Source organism: Macaca fascicularis, chromosome 14 (assembly GCF_037993035.2).
Source record: "Macaca fascicularis isolate 582-1 chromosome 14, T2T-MFA8v1.1".
Lineage (NCBI taxonomy): Eukaryota > Metazoa > Chordata > Mammalia > Primates > Cercopithecidae > Macaca > Macaca fascicularis.
This window is the reverse complement of record NC_088388.1, coordinates 88,729,594-88,753,411: the sequence shown is the minus strand read 5'-3', so window position 1 is coordinate 88,753,411 and position 23,818 is coordinate 88,729,594. Positions and strand designations below refer to the sequence as shown.

The 23,818-nt window shown below is 37.4% G+C and overlaps 2 protein-coding genes and 1 long non-coding RNA gene across 3 annotated transcripts; 2 read left to right on the top strand and 1 right to left on the bottom strand.

Moving 5' to 3' along the window:
* Nucleotides 1-2,338: 2,338 nt before the first annotated feature.
* Nucleotides 2,339-4,968, bottom strand: LOC135967096 (uncharacterized). Its single transcript, XR_010580963.2, has 3 exons — nucleotides 4,849-4,968; nucleotides 3,290-3,492; nucleotides 2,339-3,151 (listed from the first exon to the last, which is right to left on the bottom strand). It is a non-coding gene; the product is annotated as an uncharacterized lncRNA (long non-coding RNA).
* Nucleotides 3,420-11,624, top strand: LOC123568712 (tripartite motif-containing protein 43). Its single transcript, XM_045371205.2, has 7 exons — nucleotides 3,420-3,522; nucleotides 5,407-5,821; nucleotides 6,436-6,531; nucleotides 7,606-7,836; nucleotides 8,816-8,838; nucleotides 9,362-9,459; nucleotides 10,571-11,624. The coding sequence occupies exons 2-7, from the start codon at nucleotides 5,411-5,413 to the stop codon at nucleotides 11,050-11,052; spliced, it is 1,341 nt and encodes a 446-aa protein (XP_045227140.2). The 5' UTR covers nucleotides 3,420-3,522; nucleotides 5,407-5,410; the 3' UTR covers nucleotides 11,053-11,624.
* Nucleotides 11,625-17,044: 5,420 nt separating this feature from the next.
* On the top strand, nucleotides 17,045-22,706 carry LOC102146332 (tripartite motif-containing protein 51). The gene is made up of 5 exons (XM_065529713.1): nucleotides 17,045-17,155; nucleotides 18,958-19,188; nucleotides 19,901-19,923; nucleotides 20,849-20,967; nucleotides 22,044-22,706. Exons 1-5 carry the CDS (start codon nucleotides 17,045-17,047, stop codon nucleotides 22,541-22,543), a joined length of 984 nt encoding a protein of 327 aa, XP_065385785.1. The 3' UTR covers nucleotides 22,544-22,706.
* The last annotated feature ends 1,112 nt before the right edge of the window (nucleotides 22,707-23,818 follow it).

Here is a 23,818-nt window from a genome sequence, read left to right as displayed (position 1 = left end):
CTAACACCTTCGACAATATATATAAGATCAACCTGGGGATAGTCAATGTTTGGCAGAAAAAAATTGCAATAGTCAACATTTAGGGGGGATAAAAACCTCTAAATATAAAAAATGGGAAAAAGAATAAATAAATATATATTTATTATATAAATTATATGTGGAGAGATTTACTCAGTTTTCTGTATACATAAACAAAAATATATTTAAAATAGTAAAGGGACTAGAATTATACACACAAGAATATAACCATGACTTTATATTTTTCTGATGGAATTAGGGAGATATTTCTTTTCTGTTGTTGCTTTCTTGATCTTTACATTTTCTAAAATAAACATATATTCTTTTAAAAGAAGAAACAAAAAGATACTGAAAATAAAGCTATGCAAAATTATATTACATTGTTTGAGAAAATATGATATTTATCATTTACTACATATATTTTGAAATTTTCTATTGGATTGTAAGAAATCAACTATGATATTTATCCACAGTCCAAAGAAAAAGAAAAAGTGATCTTATAAGAGGGAGTCATTTTTTATTTTCCTACCTATAAAAATCCCTATCTGGTAACCCTAAGGATCAATAAATGCTCGTTACAGAAATATCGGTTGATCATTCATAATTCTTAATAATATTGGAATGAGAAATGAACATAGTTATAACTTCATGGAAATGTATCTCTACACACAAAATAAAAATTTCAGAGTAAAACCGAATTTAATCAGTCATCTCTGGGAATTGGTTCCAAGACCCTGATAGATATCAAAATTTGTGCATACTTAAGTCCTGCAGAAAAGACACGTATATATGAAAAGTTAACCCTTCTCTTCTGTGGAATTAACAAGCTGAATGTGTACAAACAACTAAACAAATCAAATTGATCTATCAGAATAATAATCCAGATTTTAGTATAAATTATTTACTATTTCATCTTTTCAAGTGATTTTCAGAATAATGTAAGTACAGCATTCTCAGAGTCTGATAAGACTTTCTGGATTACCTTGCTCTGCCTCAGTGAGGAAAGGTAGCTGTGTATGTGGGATCTGAAGTCACATCTGACCTCCCTTGCATTAACTGGCCATAATGTAACTCTCACCACATGCTTAATGCCCTTTGACATCCTGGTCTTCATATTGTTAAGACAGTGAAGTAGGCAATAATATAAAACAGAAAATATTTCTGAAATACATGGTTAAGAGTCCAAATGGAATGTAACAGTTTTGTTTTATTTACTTTTGTTTTTTAGAAAAGCATTCATAATTCTCTTACTTTACATTATTCATTAGTTCTTTATTAGCCACATCTGAGGTTCTCAGATTCAAGCTCATGTAATGAGTGTCATTCTTTGATAAAAGTTCTAATATATCAAAGCTAAAGGAAAAATAATTGTTGAGATTTATTCCATAGAAATAAATTTATTCGCTTAAAAGCCTTTTTTCTGGATTTATGTCCTTCCTACTTTGTGATATTTTTAACAAAATCATTTACTGTATGCAATACTAATATTTGAAAATATAAGTTTGAAAACAAAAAAAAATTTGGCAAAATAAAGTTTACCATCTTTACAAATAAAAAGTTGGCCCCCATATGTGTGGGTTTCTTTCCTTCAGTACTGTATTTTATTTCATTTTCTTAAGAAATGGAGTCTCACTCTTTCATCGGGCTGGAGTGCAGTGGCTTGATCATACCTCACTAAAGCCTCAAACTCCAGGGCTCAAGCAATCCTCCTTTCTCAGCTTCCTAAGTACCTGGGATTACAGTGAATAAAACTGTATTTTCTATCCACCTTTCCTGCTGATGTGAAATCTACAGATAGAAAGGGCTGACTATATATTTTTTTAAAAAAATTGTGGCACGGGCGTGGTGGCTCACTCCTGTAATTCCAGCATTTTGGGAGGCCAAGGCGGGCAGATCACTTGAGGTCTGGAGTTTGAGACCAGTCTGACCAACATGGAGAAACCCCGTCTCTACTAAAAATACAAAAAATTAGCCAGGCATGGTGGCACATGCCTGTAATCCCAGCTACTTGGGAGGCTGAGGCAGAAGAATCGCTTGAACCCGGGAGGCAGAGGTTGCAGTGAGCCGAGATTGCACCACTGCACTGCAGCCTGAAACTCCGTCTCAAAAAACAAAAACAAACAAACAAAAAAATTGTTCTTAAGTAGACCTGTGCATTTCAAATCAGTTTTGTTGAAGCATGAAATGCCTATTTTAAATTTCTATAATATGCAAATTAAAAACAATAGCATACATAGCTACCATATTTTCAAATCTTATAAAATACATTTCTATTTGTAGCAGGACGAGCCGCAGACAAAACTCCTCAGACACCGGATTAAAGAAGGAAGAGGTTTTTTATTTGGTCGGGAGCATCGGCAGACTCGCGTCTTAAGAGCCGAGCTCCTCGAGAAAGAAATACTTGGCCTTTTTAAAGGCTTACAACTTTAAGGGGTCCACATGAAAGGGTCGTGATAAATCGAGCAAGCGTGGGAAACGTGACTGGGGGCTACATGCCTCAGCTAACAAAAAGTTTTACAATGCTTTTTTCATACAGTGTCTGGAATTTACAGATAACACAAGTAGTTTAGGCCAGGGGTTGATGTTATTATTATTACTTTGTTTAACTCCTAGGGCCGCGTGGTGCTGCCAAGGTTGTCTGGCTATTTATCTTACTTTTGTTTCTTTCTCACTTTCCTCCTGTCTTGTGAACTAGGCAAGGTAGGGGGAGGAGGGCAGCAGGAGTAGTAGTGGTCTCCTTCCTTAAATTTACCTTGGAGCAACATGTCCTACACTATCTTGGCCCAGGGACGTCCCTGAGATGGAGCTTTCTAGACTTTCTCTCCATTACCCCTTGAGTTGAGTTGGGCGGTGCCAGGAAATATAGGAGGGAATCCTCCATCCTGTGGTTGTTGAGAGACCCTTGGAAGGCTTCATCCGGAGCATAAGGAGCAGGAGAAATATCCCTTCTGGAATGGAGGCCAACGGTGTTCTTAGATTAAATTTTTACGTTACAATAAAAAATCAATTGGCTGGGTGTGGTGGCTCACGCCTGTAATCCCAGCACTTTTGTAGGCTCAGGCGGGCGGATCACTTGAGGTCAGGAGTTCCAGACGCATCTGGCAAACATGGTGAAACCCCCTCTCGACTAAAACTGAAAAAACAAACAAACAAACAAACAAAAAATTAGCCAGTAACAGAGCCAGAATCCTTTCAAAAAAAATATATATATATATAAATAAAAATAAAATTTCTATTTTGAAGAAACTTAATCATCTATGTTAACACCCACCTACGCCCTGTGAAATGCAATCAATTGGAAGAAAGGGGTGTGGTCTTCAGAGATTCATAAAAGGATACTTCAGGAGCCAAGCTCATTCTTCTCCAGAGCCCACAGAGCAACTTTGCAACTGGCCTTGGAGACTTCCAAAAGCTACCGACTCTGCACTGTGAGACTCTCATCCCTGAGTGGAATCCATCATATTCGACAGCAAGCTTTGGTGAGAACATAGATACATTTCTGAGGTAAGTACACAAATTCCAGAGTAGGAGCTACTATTAGCTTACAAACCAAAACAAAATTTGGGGACTTTATCTGCAAACTTAGATTATTTTTAATGCAATGATCTCATTTTCTGAGTTTTAAAAATGGTTCCATTTCTTTTTTAAAATTATATTAAACATAATCCATAGGTTTATGGATTAAACGTGGGCCACCATGTTCAGCTATTTATCTATTTTAATTAATTAATTAATTAATCTATTTTGAGATGGAATCATGCTCTATTGCCAGGCTGGAGTGCAGTGGCGCCATATCGGCTCACTGCAACCTCTGCCTTCCAGGTTCAAATGATTCTTCAGCCTCAGCCTCCAGAGTAGCTGGGACTCTAGGCGCCTGCCACCACGCCCATCTAATTTTTGTATTTTTTTTAGTAGAGACGGGGTTTCTTTATGTTGGCCAGGATGGTCTCGATCTCTTGATCTTGTGATCTGCCCACCTCTGCCTTCTAAAGTGCTAGGGTTACAGGCGTGAGCGACGGCGCTGGGCCTATTTTTTAAAATTTATATAAGTATTTTTAGAGACAGAATGATCTAGACATTTTGCTTTGTCGCCAGTCTAGAGCTCCTGAGCTCAAAAAACCTGCCTGACTTGGCCTCCCAAAATTCTGGGATTACAGGCTGGAGTCACTTTGCCTGGCCTAGGTTTTTATTTTTATTTTAGCAAAACATACATTCATTTAAAACGCTGAGTTATTGTCTAGTGCCAAGGTTTTATTTTTATTATTTTCTTTTTGGAGACGGAGTCTTGCTCTGTCGCCCAGGCTGGAGTGCTGTGGCGCCACCTTGGCTCACTGCAAGCTCCGCCTCCCGGGTTCACGCCATTCTCCCGCCTCAGCCTCCTGAGTAGCTGGGACTACAGCTACTGGTGCCCGCTACCACTCCTGGCTAATTTTTTGTATTTTTTAGAAGAGACAGGATTTCACCATGTGAGCCTGGATGGTCTCCATCTCCTGATCTCGTGATCCACCCGCCTCGGCCGCCTCGGCCTCCCAAAGTGCTCGGAATACAGGCGTGAGCCACCGTGCCCGGCCTCTAGCGCCTAGTATTATTGCATAATACTCACTATTTTTCTGACTGTGTGAAAGAGTAATGATAATGCTTCAATTATCATTATCTTTCTGTAAATTTAATTATCTGTCTTTTAAGGATGTGGTAATATTAACCAGTATATCCCCAAATTAACAGACAGTGCAGGAACAGTAAACATGCCAGAAAGTTTTTGTTGATTGAATTAACATAGCAGCCTAGAAGAACAATGATTCTTAGCTTTAGACTGGAGAGGTACCTTACCTTGATTTGACTGTTTTACCTTGGAGAGTAAAGGCTAGCTTTTTCTGATTTGGAGAAAGGTGTGAGTTCTGCTCTAACATTTTCAAGCAGGGTCCTTCTGGAAAAGTCATTATAGATGGTTGTTGTAGTTAAAGAAAATAATGAGAGTAGAAGAGCTTAGTGAGCTTTCCTTCTCTAAACCAATCACTGGCAATTAAGAGTGTTACTGATTTTCAGATTATTCAGACTCACCTCTTGAGAGTATAGGTTGATGAAACCCTTGAACCCTAAGCAATTTGGTGGACACTAACACCTCAGAAAATCTGACATTCTTCTATGCAAGAAAGTAGAGTTTGGAAAGCTGGACATGTGTCGATTGGAGAACAGTTGTTTTTTCTAGAGGTTGATGTCGCTTTGTGCCTTAGTTTTCCATTTTTCCTATTTCTGTCATTGCAAATTAAATCCTATACTTCTCTAGAAAAAAAAGGATATTATTCAATCACAACCTGATTCAAACTTTGCTTGGATCTTTGTCTCTTCAGGGTAGGAGAATAAATTCTTGTGGTTTTCTTTCCTTAGGAAAATGGACTCAGACTTCTCACATGCCTTCCAGAAGGAACTCATCTGTGTCATCTGTTCGAACTACCTGGTAGACCCTGTCACCATCTGCTGTGGGCACAGCTTCTGTAGGCCCTGTCTCTGCATTTCCTGGGAAGAAGCCCAAAGTCCTGCCAACTGCCCTGCATGCCGCGAACCATCACGGAAACAGGACTTCAAAACCAATATTCTTCTGAAGAATTTAGTGACCATCGCGAGAAAAGCCAGTCTCTGGCAATTCCTGAGCTCTGAGAAACAAATATGTGGGACCCATAGGGAAACAAAGAAGATGTTCTGTGACGTGGAAAAGAGTCTGCTCTGTTTGCTGTGCTCCAACTCTCAGGAGCACGGGGCTCACACACACTATCCCATTGAAGGGGCCGCTGAGGAACACCGGGTAAGAGATAGCTCTGCAATCACCTGAAAGCTGGAGGGTGGCAGAGTTAAAGAGATTAGAAGGACGATGAGAATCATCATGGTGATTACTCTCTTCTTTACTGAGTGCCAGGTGCTGTTCTTGGTATCAATTATGACATTTGGATAAAACGTGCAACTCTACGTTCCTTCATGGAGCTTGCACCCAAAAAGAGACTGATTAAGTAAATGTTCTTATTATTGACTCTACAGTTCAATGCTAAAGGCATTGAAAAGCAACCAAAACTACAAGTGCAAAGAAACGTATTTTTGAAATATATTTATATTACTGGACAAACGAGTATGGGGATAGCACACTAGAAAATCAGGGGGCTAGCATAGTGGGTTCTGAAGCAGGATGTTTCACTGAATTTAGCCAGGTTACAGGAAATCTTGACTCTTCAGTTTTCTAAACTGTTCTATATTCTGAAACCTCAGAACTGAAAATATCAATTGAGGATGAGCAGTGAAAAAATTGTTTTTTTCCCTTCTCTCTAATGTATTTATATATTACATCCCTTGCCTGCATATATCATTCAGAGTGTGGAATCTATGGTATTTGACTTTCTGTTTTTTAACCTCATAATTCTTTTGCAGGAGAAGCTCTTAGAGCAAATGAGGATTTTATGGAAAAAGATTCAAGAAAATCAGAGAAATCTAAATGAGGAGAGAAGAACAGCCCTCCTCTGGAGGGTAAGTATGAGACCGTGAGTCCTCACAACCAGCTTGAGATAGGCATGCTGACAACATTTATATTAGCAACTTGAGTTGAAATTCTCATATGCCAGATTTTGTCCTGTGTTTATTCATAGGCTGGAAAACAACCAGACTCTTCAATATCATGCTTGTTCAGGTTTTTTGGAAATGTTCTTCAGATAAGTAAAAAATAAATATAAATTCTGAAGGGCAAGTATGTGCTTAAAATTAATAAATATTTCAGGCAGAGTTTTCTGAATAAGATGAATTATGTAATATTAATTACATAGTACATAATTGAGAAATAAAGTTATTTAATGGTGAATATGATGTTGTCCAGAGGGAAGAAATCAGGTAGGAACAGTCATTTAAGAAATGTGCCTGTGCTGGTGAAGTCTGATAGCAGAGGACCCAGATGATGCCAGTTCATGTAGGAGAAAATGTAACATGATGAAAAGCTGAGGAGAAGGGGTAAAAAATGACTGGGGGAGTGAGAGAATAACTATGTCAATATTGAGAGGAGAGACACAATGCAATGGAGATTCATGTTCTTAGAATGGCAGGGCAATACAGAGCCTATGGCTTTTGACAGAAGAAAGATAGGAGACAGAAAAGAGGTAGTCGGTTTGAGAGATGGGGGTTAAATTTTTTACTAAGATCCTTTTTGTGTGATGGCTTCTGATTCTGATTATAATATACTAAAATCATTTCTACTGACAGTGATTCTTTAGTCTGTGAAGTACAGAGATTTGAAACAACAAACTAATTGAGTAACAAAGATTATATATATTATCCATGACAATTTGACAATCAATCATAAATTTTACTTGTTTTCTAATGGTATTTCAGATTTAAGAGGACATATATTTAAACATTTAAATCTGAAGCGCTAATTTGCAGGTGTTTGGGAATTGAGGAATTACATAAATTTTGAAGGAAGCTCTTGTCTAACTCATCATACTGTTTGTAAATGATGGAAAATAAAAGAAGGAATGAGGAGGTTGAATTTCTGGGTTCTGTGAGGTGGAAGTAGGCCTGGGTATGTAACCTACAAAATCCATGTCCCTACAGGGTGATGTGGTTTTACGGGCACAGATGATCAGGAATGAGTATAGGAAGCTGCATCCAGTTCTCCATAGGGAAGAAAAACAACATCTAGAGAGACTGAACAAGGAGTACCAAGAGATTTTTCAGCAACTCCAGAGAAGTTGGGTCAACATGGATCAAAAGAGTAAACACTTGAAAGAAATGTATCAGGAACTAATGAAAATGTGTCATAAACCAGATGTGGAGCTGCTCCAGGTAAGAATGGAGGATGCCCCTTGAGATACTTTGTATTAGCTGCCCTTTACATCTTTGCCTTCCATTGGGTACCCAAGACATTATTTCTTCTTCTCCCACATTGATGGTGAGAGCCATATAGAGATAAACGATAACTGCTAACCTAATCTTCGAAATAAACCTTTATGAAATTGTGCAACTAGATTTCCATAGAACATTTTCTACCACAAGCTTCCTCCTCCAGCACATTTCATTAAAACTGTGGAAGAAAAAATTTCATGTGAAAATTCTACTTTTGTCTCCAGTGGATAATCCATAGAAATTATGGAAAAACTAACATTTCCTTCTACCTCCTTTTGGGAAGTCCTAGGTTTGAAATGCTCTTAATTTCAGCCATATTAACCTTTGGGGGCTAGCCCTGAAAAAGACTACATTGTAGACAGCTGCAGCAATGCGCAGTCACTACTCACACCTTTCTCTCTCATGCAAATTTAGGGTCCTGAATTTATCAGAAATTGATTCTGTCAATAGGTCTTACTGGTATAATTGCTAGAGATGAGAACACATTTTAAAAGAGTTGCAGTGATAGTATATGGCAATTCTAAAGTTTTCAAAGCTAAAGACCAGATAGGCAGAATAACAACGTTTTTGTTTGTGTGTTTGGAGAAAGAGTCTTCTTCTGTCACCCAGACTGAAGTCAGTGGCCCAATCTCAGTTCACTGCAACTTCTGCCTCCTTGGTTCAAGTAATTCTCCTGCTTCAGCCTCCCGAGTAGCTGGAACTACAGGCATGCACCACCACATCCAGCTAATTTGTTTGTATTTTTAGTAGAGATGGGTTTTTGCTATGTTGTCCAGGCTAGTCTGGAAATCCTGACCTCAGGTGATCCACCCACCTTGGCCTCCCAAAGTGCTGGGATTACAGGTGTGAGCCACCTCACCCAACAAGAATAACAACTTTCTAAAGAAGTCATTTTTTCTTTCTCTCTCCCTCTCTACAGGATTTGGGAGACATCGTGGCAAGGTATGTCTTTGGTCATCAGTGCAAGCTGGAGCACAAGGCATGCCATGAAAACATCAAGCTGTTTCCAACAAAATGAAAACATAATTTACTAACACCATAATGTGCCAGTGTGATGGTGTGTGTATGCGCGTGTACTCATGTGTTTGTGTGGTGTGTTGAATGTTACCTATGCCTTTTATCAGACATTAACCTTTTCTTAGTTTCCCAAGTGACTCAGGGGGTTATGTTTTGAATAGTTCAATGCAGAAGTTGCTAGAATACAATTGCCTGTTTTTAGGATTCAGAATCCTAATTAGAGATAAACTATTTGGTGGCAGATAGGGAGAGAGGCATTTATCTTTCAGTGGCAGTAGGTTAGAAATGGAGTGAATAGTTAGAAAGATTCCCTAAGAGCCACAAACCCATCCTAGGATTGTGAAGGTACATTACCATATCAGAAGTGGATTTGAATGAAGCATTTTCTGTTGGAATCTGTTAAACACAGACATGGGAAACTTAACCAACTCAACCAACTTCCTTGCAGGAGTGAGTCTGTGCTGCTGCACATGCCGCAGCCTGTCAATCCAGAGCTCACTGTAGGGCCCATCACTGGACTGGTGGACAGGCTCAACCGCTTCCGAGGTGAGTGTCGCCCTCTTGGTGGGATCAACATGCAATGCCTTCATTTATGGTTTTCTATGGGCAGCTTTACCAGTGTAATCATCTTTCATCTAGAAGAAGTGAATAGTCTGTGAATAGGTATTTCTATTTATAGTTTCACTATCATCAAACTGACCAGAATAAATAAAATCTGGTGAAATGTAATAGGAATCAGCCACATAACAAATTTCTTAGAAAAATAAAACATGCAGAAGGGCCCTTTAGGACTTTAGGAAGCATTCCCTGATACAATTTCATGTATACAATTATTACATGAAATATACAGAGCTAAATTAATTTAGGACATTTCCATTTCAAATTTAGTGCAGTTAACAACTGATTTGAGTGACAGTGTTTTTTAAAATACATTTCAGGTGAAGTTTCACAGCATTTATAATTTTAGTCACGTTTTTAATCCACAAAAGCATACATGAGTAACTTATATAACAGCGCAAAAACTGAGAATCTGTGAAGCATAGAAACGTGATTTAGTGGTTGATGAGGCCTTAGATAGAACTCCAGGATAGATGATGATAAATCTAGCAGACGAAAGAAGCCTGTGTCTGAATCTGACATGAAAGTCAGATAATTCTTGCAAGGAATCTGCACTTTTCAGAAGGCAGATTCAGATTTTCTCTTTAAGTATGAATTTGCTAGCTTCAGTGACAGATTATAATATTCCTGGCAAAATGGTAACTTTTTATTTGGGTCTAGGAATGCTCCCCACCTCATCTCCCGTCCCCAGCCTCCTGCTCTGCCCTGACAGAGAAGAGGCAATGGAGGTTAATTTTATTGCTATGGACTTGGCTGCAGGGCAAGAGCTTCCAGTTTTTCAGTTGTTACGAAAGGTCGCTCAACTAGACATAGACATGACCTTCCTCCCCTTTATACTTTTTGAGTTTATAGAAATTGTGATCATTGTAGTTTAGCTAATTACTTGTACAGATATACTAACACCCTTTGATTCCAACATTTTTCCAGACAGAAGTTTCTTTCTAATCTTGACCTGTGTTTTCTAGTGAGAGTCTCTTTCTTATCTGAACATGAGAATTGATAAACTACTTTTCACTTGAACATTCTCTTTTTTCTACAGTGGAAATTGCCTTCACTTGGGAAGTAACCAATCACAATATCAGGCTGTTTGGGGATGTGAGAAGATTGATGTTTAGACGTGGATCTTTGAATTCTGACAGATCTGACTATTTTGCTGCATGGGGAACCTGGGTCTTCTCCTCTGGGAAACACTACTGGGAGCTGGATGTGGACAGCTCTTGGGACTGGGCTCTGGGAGTCTGTAAGGACTCCTGGATGAGGAAGAATAGCACAATGGTTACATCTAAGGACATATTTCTTCTTTTGTGCGTGAAGGTGGATAATCGTTTCAGTCTCTTGACCACCTCCCCATTGTTTCCTCACTATGTAGAGAAACCTCTGGGCCGGGTTGGTGTGTTTCTTGATTTTGAAGCTGGAAGTGTGAGTTTTTTGAATGTCACCAGGAGTTCCCTCATATGGAGTTACCCGGCTGGCTCCTTAAATTTTCCTGTCAGGCCTTTCTTTTCCACTGGCCACAGATGATCAGGATTAAGAACCCTGACTGTTTGGTAACTCCATATACAAGGGATCCCTTCACTGTTGATACAAAGAAATCATACTGTTCAGGCTTTTATCTATGTTAGTGTCACTTCATTTTGTTGCTATTAAATAGAAAATATGTAAAATGCAAAACCTTTTTGTACATTTTCTTACAATTAAAATAATCTCCTATGGCCAATTTCCTAAAATATGTATTGTGATTTTCAAGTGTTTGTGAATTTATTGGATGGAATTCTGGAAATATGTAGGTGTATGTTTCCAACTTAATGATCTCATGCAGGAACAAAATTTGCACATCACAGACTGACAGGATTTTGTACAATGCACTTGTAAGTGTGAAAGTTCCCTCCTATTAATACAGTAAATTCTACACCTCATCACTTTAGGGGGAAAGATGTACTTTACACAGAAGTTTTCACTGAATCTTTGGGCTAGAATAGGAACTTAACAGTCATACATCCTATGGAGACAAAATACATTCTGAGAAATGCATTATTAGGCGATTTTATCATTGTGTGAACATCAGAACACACTACAAAAACCTACGTAGAATATCCACCTACAGACATAGGCTAATGGTACAGTCTATTGCTTCTCTGAGAAGTTGCTAGCAATGTCTGAGCAAGAACCAAAAGAGTTTAACCCACATGGAATTCTGCTATTTATTAAATCAAACAGCATCACCCAGGGAAAAATAGACAGATGAGCAGACTGTCTGTATTAAATGTGTTAATACTTCCAATTCACACAGACTGAATTCTCATTGATACTCTAGAGACCTGAGACATAACCATCACCTCATGTTACAGTGGAAACATATTAGTATCAGGGGGAAAAAAAAAACAACTAACTAAATTAAACCAAATCAAAAAACAAAACAAACATAACCCAGTTCTGATGAAAACCCAGTTTATAGTGAGTCCATTGAGTCTGTCTACCCACCAAATGGTCATTTTCATGATCACTGATTAAATAATGGAAACAAACATTCTACTTCCAGTCCAGCAGATGATCCTGGCTGATGTCTGGGGTTCCTTGGTTGGGGCTGTTACCTAGAATATATTCAAACGACCTCTCCAGGTAGTCGCTTGGCCTTGCTCACAGCATAGTAGATAATTTTCCACAGTGAAGATTCCCATAGAGTCAGGAGAAGTCTATACTACCATTATGCTACAGAGTAAAACATCAGCTGCAGTTACAACCCTACACAAAGTAAAGGGACTAGAACACACACAGCAGTAGCAGTCTTGAAGTTACATCATAGAAAGACAATGGGGGACGGAATATATATTTTAGCACTTTTTAGCGAGAATGGGGGAGGAATATAACCTACTACACCGACTCTTCCTAAGAAGTGGACATTGAGGATCTATATCCAGAGATTCAGGGTCCTGTAAAACGAGATCCAAAGAGCTCCTTATAGAAACACCATTCAGATTCCAGATTCCTGTAAAGGGGCAATCGACAATTAACCACGTTAATATTCTTTTGGAAATTTTCTTCAAGATTTGGTATCAACTGGACAATCATTATGAACACAACACAGCAAAATCACTGAGGTAGATGCACACGATACTGGAGTAGAGGGGTGGAAGGGGTGGTCCATCTCCTTCAAGGTGACCACGTACAGACACAGTAATTCTAGGACAGTGAGATAAAGAAGGTCAGTGCATCCTTGTCAGGACCCCTCTTCTGATGTCTGTATGTGGCTGCAAACTATTCATGTAAGCCTTTAGAATACCTTGTGCTTCCCAAGATTTCTTGATATTAAGATTCACTGACTGGGGTTCCTAGTACATAGAATACTTTCATCATAGAGGGTGACAAAGTCTTTCCCTCAAAAGCCAGAAGTTCAGAAACCTGTAGCCGAGTCATCCACTGGACCTTACCAGTAAGTGTGGACTGAAGAGACAGATATTGGTTTGAAGCTCAGATAAAAGCTTTTCCATTCTCACTGCCTTGTAGACTCTCATACTCAAAAGGGAAGGTGAGGCTAGGTCCTGTGACTCTTCATTCTTCCAGACTGTGGAAGTTTTTGATGCTGACTCAGATATGTTCTCTGTTTACTAAAATCTAATGTCTATTAACATTCTGCTGCAAAAGAGATAGGCCGCGTCCTGTCACAGGCCTCTCACCCTGTGCCCATATGTTCCACTCCTCTGGCCCTTACTGAACCATGATGCCTGCCAGAATCACTCTGAAATTCTTCTGTGCCTCTGTCAGTCTTCTGGCCCAGTTCTCAGAACACAGGTCCCTGTCTATCCGCTTTCCAATGATCTGTCCTTGCCCTTCAAATTCACAACATAAGAAAAGTTGGTCATTAAAACATCCCAGAATGGGAAATAGGGGTTGCCTGTTTTGTCTGAGACCAGCAGTGCAGATGCAGGACTCTAAGGGAGGAGGAGAAAGCAAAAGTTGATGCCTTTGAAACTGCTCAGTCACACCCTTATGAATCTAAAAGGGTAAAAGGTATTCGGGGTTAACTAATGGCAACAGAAAGAGGACAGTCAAGTTCAGGCATATATGGAGAAGGAGAGTTTCTATCAGTGTCTGACACAAAGTAAAACTCTCTTTCTTTACCGGAATGCACTCATAAATGTGTCAGAAAAGTAAAGTTTGGTGAGGAAAAGCAAAGTTGTAGAGAACAAGGGATACTGATAAAGAAGACAAGAAGCAACATTTCCTGCACATGTCAAAATAATTCTTGAGTCCTTACATTTCCTGGAATTGGCATGAGGTTTCTACTGTGTATTTTCCACTGTGAAAAAGTCAGGCGAGAGTAATGTGGTATCATGGTTAAGAGCGATGTCTTGAAGCTAAATTGCCTGGATTTGACTCCCAAACTCACTGCTCATAAGCCTCATTCCCAGAGCAAAGTGCCTTTCTCAAAGCCTTGTGTATGGGTGTGGGGTGTATGGGTATATTAGGCATATATTTATAAAATATAGTATTTGTACATACACAGTAATTGTATATACGCAGACACAGAGTGACCATACAAACTGTACAAGGACAGTGGCCATGGCTGGTAATTGATTTTTTTTCTCATCAATTTTATAACAAAATTACTTACAATGAAATGATGTTATTTGAGGGTTTGATGTATATGAATCTTTCTACAACTTGCCTTTTTTATTATATAAATATGCTGTGGAGTACAGGTGGATGTTTTCCTTCATCGTAATCTTTCAGATTTTATTTCATAATTTTTTAGATTTATAAGAAGTTGGGAAGATGATAGAGACTTACATATTCCCATACCTGGTTAATTTTTACTCTAAAATAATCATCTTACATTTTCATTGTACATTTGTTAAATCTAGGAAATCAATATTGATACGTTACGACGAGCTGAACTCCAGACTTTATTCAGATTTCCCCCCAAGTTATTCGGTGGTACGTGCTTTTATTAGATTGAATATCCGGATTAGGATTAGATTGAACATTAATGATGAAAGAATTTGTGGGTGTTGACTGTTATTTAGCGCATGGATCCAGGGAAAACATTACAACCTTGACAGAATAAAAGCCAGGCCTAAAAATTCCATTGTAAATAACGCCTTACTGTGGTTTTCTCTGCCGCTTCTGCTTCATACCAAACACTCAATCATATTGTCTTGGTATCTGTAGTTTTTAAGTCTACTGTTTGTGTTCTCTCTCTCTCCCTACTCCTGTCTCCCAGCCCCATCTTTCCCTTCCTCTCTTTCCCCTGTATTTCTTCCTAAATAACAGCAATGGTTTCTACCAAATTTTAGTATTCAGGTAGATCTTTGTAAAACAATTTTGTGTTCGTTTTATTTTTTTTTTACCTGGGATATTATTCTTTGTCCTTTTCATGGGTTAATAGCTCACAGTACACTTCTTGAAAAAGCTTCTCTGTTTTCACAGCTAGTCTCATCACTGATTCTGTTACTCAAGCTTTTTTCTGCACCAAAATGGTAAAGTTCACAATTCTGAGAGCATTACATTTTCTTTCAAAATGAAAATGAAGGATGTACCTGTTGCTGGAATTTTTGGGGGAACTGCTTCTGGGATCTGGGAACCTCAAGTCTGAGGGACTGCAGATATACACACATCACTTCCTGGGCACAGTACTCAAGAAGTAACATAAGGTCCATGTGAAAGCACCTTGTTAAGTACTGTCATTACTCACTTAACCACGGGAATACATTCTGAGAAATGCGTCATAAGGCAATTTCATCACTGTGCTAAAGCAAGCCTAGACGGTATAGCGTACTACACACCTAGACCATATGGTGCAGCCTACTGCTCCTAGGCTATAGACCTATACAGCATGTCACTCTACTGAATACTGCAGGCAACTGTAGCACAATGGTATTCGTGTATCTTAACAGATCTAAACATAGAGAAGATACTGTAAAATATGGTATAAAAGATAAAAAGTGATACACCTGTATAGGGCACTCGCCATGAATAAAGCTTGAAGGACTGAAAGTTGCTCTGGGTTAGTGAGTGAGTGAGTGTGAATGCCTAGGACATTAGCTTATAAACATTGCTCTGTACTCTTAAGCTAGACTAAAATTTATTTTTTAAATGTTCCTTATTCAATATTAAATTAACCTTAGTTTACTGTAAATTATTACCTTTTAAACTTTTAATTTAACTTTTTTATTCTTTTGTAATATGCTTAGCTTAAAACACAAAACACATTGTACAGATTTTTGCAAATATTTTCTTTATATTATGGTTGTATAAGCATTTTTTTTTAAAGTATTTTGTTAAATGTTAGGACACAAGCACGCACATTAGCTAAGGCCTACACAGCGTCAGAGTCAGCACCTTCACTGTCTTCCACCTCCACATCTTGGCCCATGGGAAGGTTTTCAGAGGCAATAACATGTATGGAACTGTACCTCCCATGATAACAACGCCTTCTTTTGGAATATCTCCTGAAGAACTTGCCTGAGGTTCTTCTTGAGGAGAGATAATCCGTTTTAGAAACACGTGGTATATGTTTGGTTTGTTTCTTTTGTTCATCATACATTTCCATGAGTAATGCATTGTGTATGTTATGACAGCTGTAACATCGCTATCAGATGGGACTTACTCAGTTTCGTTATAACTTATGGAATTTCCATCTTGTATGCATTCTGCTATTGGTCAAAAAGTCATTACGCAGAGCCAGACTGTACTCACTTTCTTCCCTTGTGCTTTCTGAGTTCTGCCCTGAAGCTGTCATTTTGTGTGGCAGCAGTCTTTGCAGCCACAGCCAATGGTCCTTTTTCAGGCATACGGGGAAATTTATTGTGAAATTATTTTCAGGCAAACAGTTTTGAAAGGCAGTTTTCACAATACTTTTAATACGGGCAAAATTTGTTGAAAGCATTGAGAAGTTATCTAACTGCAGATTCTTAATATCAAATTCCAGGACTATAGTGTATTCAAGCGAGGTGGTTTCACTTCAAAAAGTAAAGTATAAAGGTGGCAGTGATTCTTTAAAATATAACTTAAATCCAGGCATGGCTCCCAATTTGCTTAAGGAAACTGATTATTTTGTTTATGTCACACCTAACTCACAAGAACGTGAATCACACACACACACACACACACATATAAAGAAACAGGAGAAACCATGATTTTGTTTCATAACCCAGATTTATTGACATTCTGACACAGTCCCTGACTATGTTAGGGACTATTTAAATTTTAAAATTTAAATTTAAAACTACACTATAAATGAACATAAAATAATTTTGATACATCAATTGTCTCAAACCTTAATATTGTGAGATTTTCTTGTAAGTCTATTTCCTTGGAGATTGGATGATGCCATCTCTGTGTCCCTTTAAGCATGTCTGTTATGAGCTTCCTTGGCTTCACGCCTCTCAGATTTGACAAACATTTGGAGAAACAAAGCAAACTATTTTCTATGGACCAATTTGTCTCTCATTTGGGGTCCTTCGTATATCAGAGAGTGAATGATACTTTAGTGTCTTCATTTGTGCTTCAATTCATGGCTCTTTTGCAGGAGAAGCTCCTGAAGAAAATGCAGTCTTTATGGGAAAAAGCTTGTGAAAATCACAGAAACCTGAACATGGAAACCACCAGAACCAGATGCTGGAAGGTTAGTACCGTGTTACTCTACCTTCTCCAGTAACTTATGGTGAACAAATGGGTGACTCTTAAAATAGGAACTTGATCTCAATCCATAATATTTCTGGAATTCAATAAAAAAGGAAAACATACTTGAGAAAAAAATACCCTAATTTTTTATATAAGATAGTGTGACACTTTGGTAGGATTTCTAACCAGACGACAGATGTTACCCACGCATGCTCATCTGTCTCCATACAAACCTATAGCAATACACCAGCAAATACAAGAAACTGGGCCATTTCACAGCATTCTCAATGGGCTGCCTGGATAACTTCTGGGCACAAGCGTTATTTGGCAGTCATGGAAATTTCAAGTGAACCTTCTAAGGCTGAGTCAGCATGAATTTGAATCCTGGTGGGCAAATATATTTGAAATGTGAGTTAAATATCAGGCAGAAGGAGCAAGAGTGCAAATTTAGAGGAAGCCTGAAATTAAGTATCAGAACTAATTAATATTGAATAAGTCATAACACGTAATGGAAAAAGGGGTGAGAAATGTACACTCATGTCTTGAAGACACAAATATGTGAGAAATATGGGAACTAGTGTTTAATATAAGGAGAACTTTAAGGACTTGAGAAGAATTCTAGAAATGATTTTGTCTTTGTGGACGTTTATCTTGAGGGTATGATATCTAATATTAATTCATTAATTCATTCTAATATAAATTCATTGAAAAATATTTTATGAATACCTAGTGTATGTCAAATATCAACTTAGAAAATTAAGTAGTAAAGAAGAAAGAAAACACAAAAATCTTGCAATTGAAATGAGAGAAGCAAATGGTCACCATGCAGATATGTGAAGTACATGATGTGTTAGAGTGTAGTAGTGTCTTTGGAGAATAATCAAGCAGGAAAGTAGAAAAGAAGCACAGAGGTTAGGGACTGGGGATGAGGGTTTGGTTTTTAATTAGTGTGGTCAGAAAAAAGGCTCATGGAAAAATTCACACTGAAATAAAATATCAATCAAGAGGAAATACAGATATCCTCCTGTTTGCCTTCCCCTTCCTCATAAATGTAGGAATATATATGAGTATCTGGGTGTGGATGTGTGTATATATATATGTGGATATATATGAGGAATATATATACACACACAGATACACATAGATATTCCTCATATATCCATATATAGCTATATATGAGAAATATATATATGAGTACATATATGAGAAATATGTATATATATGAAAATAATTCTAGATATAGGAAACAGCATGTGCAGTAATATTTCATTTGCATTTATTTGGGGGGTTGAGGAACCACAAAGAAATCCATGTTGCAGATTAGGGTGAGTTTGGATGAGAATAAACGAAACCTAATTAGAATATGTGGTGCTAGGTGAAATGCATTGAGTTGACAATGCTAGTCTGTGGTCATTGCATAATTTCTCATATAATGGGTTTACGTAAATTGCCCCAATTCTCCAAAATAGAAAGAATGGTTTCCTATCTAGCCAATATTGCTCGATAGTTTAATTCTTAAGCAAGAACTGTGTTTTCTTTCTATAAATGTGTGTTGGAAGAGAGAAATCCATTTTCATATAACTATCTTAGAAAATATTTATCATTAATCAAGTAAATGTAACCGGGCAGAAACACCTATGTTGATATTAATGCAGAAAAAAAGGAGAGGAATAAAATGTTGTGGAATCTGAGAATTGACAAGACTGAGGGTTAAAATGTTGGATGTTCAGAATGCTAAGAGGAATCAGTGAACTTCAAGAGAAGATGGATACAACATTTCTATTTTGACTCTTGTCACTGCAGGATTATGTGAGTTTAAGGAGAGAAGCAATCAGAGCTGAATATCAGAAGATGCCTGCATTTCTCCATGAAGAAGAGCAACATCACTTGGAGAGGCTGCAAAAGGAGGGCGAGGACATTTTTCAGCAACTCAATGAAAGCAAAGCCAGAATGGAACATTCGAGGGAGCTTTTAAGAGGAATGTATGAGGATCTGAAGGAAATGTGCCATAAAGCAGATGTGGAGCTACTCCAGGTATGGACTGACCACGGGGTATCAGGATGTAGAACCTTCACATGCATGGGTGTTTTTCCTCTCTCCTGAAATCCATCCCCCACTTTACTTCCATAACTTATTTCTAAAAACCCGTTTCTATAACTAATGCTACTCAGTTGGGAGGTTATAGCCTTTCCTATGGATTCTACCAACCGAAGGTCCCTCCTACTTTATCCACCAGCAACAAAACTTTGTGGAATGACCAAGGTAACAGCCCCAAGAAATATTTCCCATCAAAAGTCAATGATATATTTAGGATTTTTGAAAGTGGATAAAATGAGAAGTGATTCATTTGCACTTAGGTTAATTTGGAGACACGGCATGATGGAGAAGTTGGGGAATCTAGGATCACATTAATATTATTTTGAGATCCACTCATTTTGGTAACAGGGCTTAGGGAAGATGACTGAGTAGCTTCTTTATGGTTACAGCAGAGCACAGACTCTGGGGGCCTCCTCTTCCTTCACTTGGAAAGAGAATGTCTTCAAGACTGAGACTTTATCAGGACATTAATTCATGACATATGACAGACTGGGATTTTCATGAGAAAAGAAACAAAAAATGCTTTCCAGGAGGGAAAATTGTAGGAAAATACCATCTCAGAAACTGCCTCCAAATCTCACAGTGAACTTAGTGGAAATTGCATCATGTGGAAAGCACTGAGCCTTTCTTTTTCTTTTTTTTCTTACAGGCTTTTGAAGATATATTACACAGGTGAGTGCATACCAAGATTTTAGCAGATGCTCTTTCAGTTTCCACAAATATCAAGCAGGAACTTTGACACTGAAGGTATAATTGATTCAGATATTGATATTACATTGTGCTGGTTGTACTTTCTCCATCCCCCACCCTATGTTGTCTTCTCTTTTGCTGCTATACTCAGAGATTTTATTAGGCAGTCCAATGAAAGTTCTGAAAAACCAAAAGACAAACAAACAAACAAAAATTAAAATTAAAGAGAAAGAAAAAAAAGAAAGAAGAATAAAAAAGTGAGCATCTCTTTTCCTAATTTCCTTTTTATTGCTCAAAAAGCTGCATATTTGAAAGAGAAAATGTTACATTTACTACATGGCTACAAAGTCAACCAGGGGAAGCCAGAGAGAAAAAGGGAAAGTATTTTTGTAGTGAAAAGTGTTGATGATTTCTAGTTTATATTTAAATATATAATTCTGAAAAACAGATGAGACAAACTATTTGGAATGTTTGAACTGTGTAGGCCTCCAGAGAACCTCAGTTATAAAAGGCAGATCTCCCTGCCTGGAGCATATTTCAACACCCTGGCCTTGAGAAGGAAGCAACAGATGCAGCAGTCTTAAAAATAACCCCACGTTTCCAAATGGTGATATCAGGAAATTCTGGTGAAGTCTGGAACCCAGAATTTTATTTTTGAATATTCTCTTGGTCTTAAGATTAATGATCCTTACTAATTTGGAGCAATAAGAAGAAAGATCCAAATGAATTCTCACTCAGACACACTTTTCTTACATGCTTGAAAATCAGGAACTGTGAATAAGAATGAATCTGAAACAGAAAATGATAATTTTGGAATTAGCAAATTGTGGGTTAAAGGGAGTCTCATGAAATGTCTTTTAAATAAAAGTAGTTGATTTTTATGTACTTTTTGGCTGTAGATGTGGTAACTGCATCTTTCTCCTTGCAGGTATGAGTCCCTGCTGCTGCAAGTGCCCGAGCCTGCGAATCCAGAGCTCAGTGCAGGGCCCATCACTGGACTGCTGGACAGGCTCAATGGATTCAGAGGTGAGTGTCAGCCCATTGGCAGAATTCCCACAGTGTATCACTTCTTGTTAGAATCATGGGGATAATATTTTACCCTTCATCAAATCGTTATTTCATTTCAGAAGGAAGTGAGCGATAAGACTATGCAACCCTATTATATCTGTGTTTCTATTTATAGTTCAATTGATAACATGAAGAGTAAAACATAGTGAAAAACAAGTATGTTTTGGGCTCACATGGATAGAGCTATATTTTGGGTAAATGGAATGAGATAAGAAGTAAAAAATTGAATAAATGTAACAATGCTCAGAAGGAAGCTTAATAATCCAAAGTTACATAAAAATTTTACATTTCTTTACTGTATTTCACTTGAATTTTTAAAAAACAGTTTTTTGGAGAATAGAGTTCACAGCAGTTTGTTGGAGTATTTGTATTTTCTTACAATAAATGTGTATTATTGATATAGTGTAAAAATTCCACTTAATATGCAAGAAGGAAGGAGAAATTATTTTGTAAATAGGAAGTAAATATAGAAATGATAAATTCAGTTCAGTTACACCATGAAGACCTACGTGTAAAATCTAAAATTCAGTTTTGATCTAGAGCTAGCAGGGAAGTCCACAGAGTGACTGGTGAAATATTTTGCAAAAATCTGCCTTAAGTTACCACTTATAATGTGAACATATGGACTTTTATCCAGTTATCTAGAGCAGTGCTTGAATAAACTAAAATCTTCCCATTCTTGTCAAAAGTATATCACTAGTATTTAAGAACAAGAAATATTTTAATAATGACCTTGATAGCTGAAGGGCATTCGGGGCATATAACATTTCACTTTTACATTGGAAATTGGATTAAAACAGGCTGGTTTTATATTCAACTCTCAATTTTTGAGTTTTCAATACATTTTCAATGTCTGTTTTTAGGATGTTGTTTTTCCTATAGAGAATATTAATCATCCTTATACTTGATTAAATGTTGTAATCAAAATTATCCTGTCCTTGTAACTTCAAATTTCTTGGTAGAACAAATTTTCCCTCAAGAATTCTAATTTCTATTATTTACATGTATCTATACTTTTTTTGTTATTTTTGCAGTTGATTTTACTCTGCAGCCTGAAAGAGCCAATAGTCATATCTTCCTGTATGGAGATTTGAGAAGCATGAATGTTGGATGTGACCCTCAAGATGATCCCCATTTCACTGCAAAATCTGAATGTTTTTTTGTATGGGGTGCTCAGACTTTCACATCTGGCAAATATTATTGGGAGGTTCATGTGGGGGACTCTTGGAATTGGGCTTTTGGTGTCTGTAACAATTATTGGAAAGAGAAGAGACAGAATGATAAGATAGATGGAGGGGAGGGACTCTTTCTTCTTGGATGTGTTAAGGAGGATGCTCACTGCAGTCTCTTTACCACCTCCCCACTTGTGGTGCAATATGTTCCAAGACCTGCCAGTCGAGTAGGATTATTCCTGGATTGTGAAGGTAGAACCATGACCTTTGTTGATGTTGATCAAAGTTCCCTGATATACACCATCCCTAATTGCTCCTTCTCACCTCCTCTCAGGCCTATCTTTTGCTGTAGTCACTTCTGAAGAGAGATAAGTCAGAAGTGTGTCTATATGCTGTGGGAACCCATTTATCACAGAAAGCCCTCTTTTTCGCACCTCATCAAATAGGACAAATAAGTTATATTTAATGTCTTCAGTTGCGTTCTAATGTCATCAAATCTCATTAATAGTGCTTCTATTAAAAATTGTGAAAACATTAAAACTATGTGTATTGGTTCTTTGTTTAATCGTTTTTGAAAAATCATTACCCATGATGTATGGAATAGAATATATTCTCTGGTTTTTCATTATTTCTGAATGTCACAAAGTGAAATAATAGATGACAGAGTTGTCTAAACGAAGTTAAAATCAAGGGAACAAAGTAGGGATCTTGGGCTTCATGAAAAAACTTGGAGGCAAAAGACTCAATGGTAACCTGGCAATATTTTCTGTCTCTTCATCTAACAGTATTATACTTATCCATGTGTTTTATTTATGAATCTATACTTTGAGGTCATCTTATTTGACCTCCTATGCTGTGCTTATCTTTCTAAATCTCATCTTATATACAAATGCTCATGCATTATTAGAGTGTTTTCCTACAGTGAAATTTACAAGGTGATCAGGACAATACTGGATCAATTAAATATTCAAATGGACATAACTGAATGCTGACCCCTACCTCAAACCATACACAATTCACATGGATTCACGTTCTGAATGTGAAGGGAACATAATAAAATATTCTCACAGAGAAAGATTTCCTAACCAAGACAAAAATGTAACAATTAAGAAGGAAAATTTAGTTAGTTTATATCAAAAGTGATGACTTCTGTGTTTCAAACTATACTATCGAAGAATTAAAATATAAACGAATTGTGGAGAAAAATATTTAACCCAACATATATGCAATGAAATACAATACATGTGATTAATGAATGTAATCAATAAAAGAAAATGAACCCAATATAAAATTGGGAAAATATTTGAACAGGCACTTCACAAAATTAGAGGCATAAATAACTGGACAAATATGAAAAAGAGATTACTTGTGTTAGTCCTCAGAATAATAAAAGTTAATCCATAAGCTGAAGTACAGACCTCCATAAAAATTAGCAAAATTTAAAGACACATAATATTGTGTGTTGTGAAAGACAAAGAATCAGTGAAAGTTATTCATGGCTGGAGGGATGTAAACTGAAATACATTTTGGCAAACTGACTATGAGCATTCCTTATGGGCTAGATATTTTCACTCTAAAATAGATTCCACAGGTTGCCTATGTGTATTTCAAGATAAACACAGTGTTGATCATTGCAT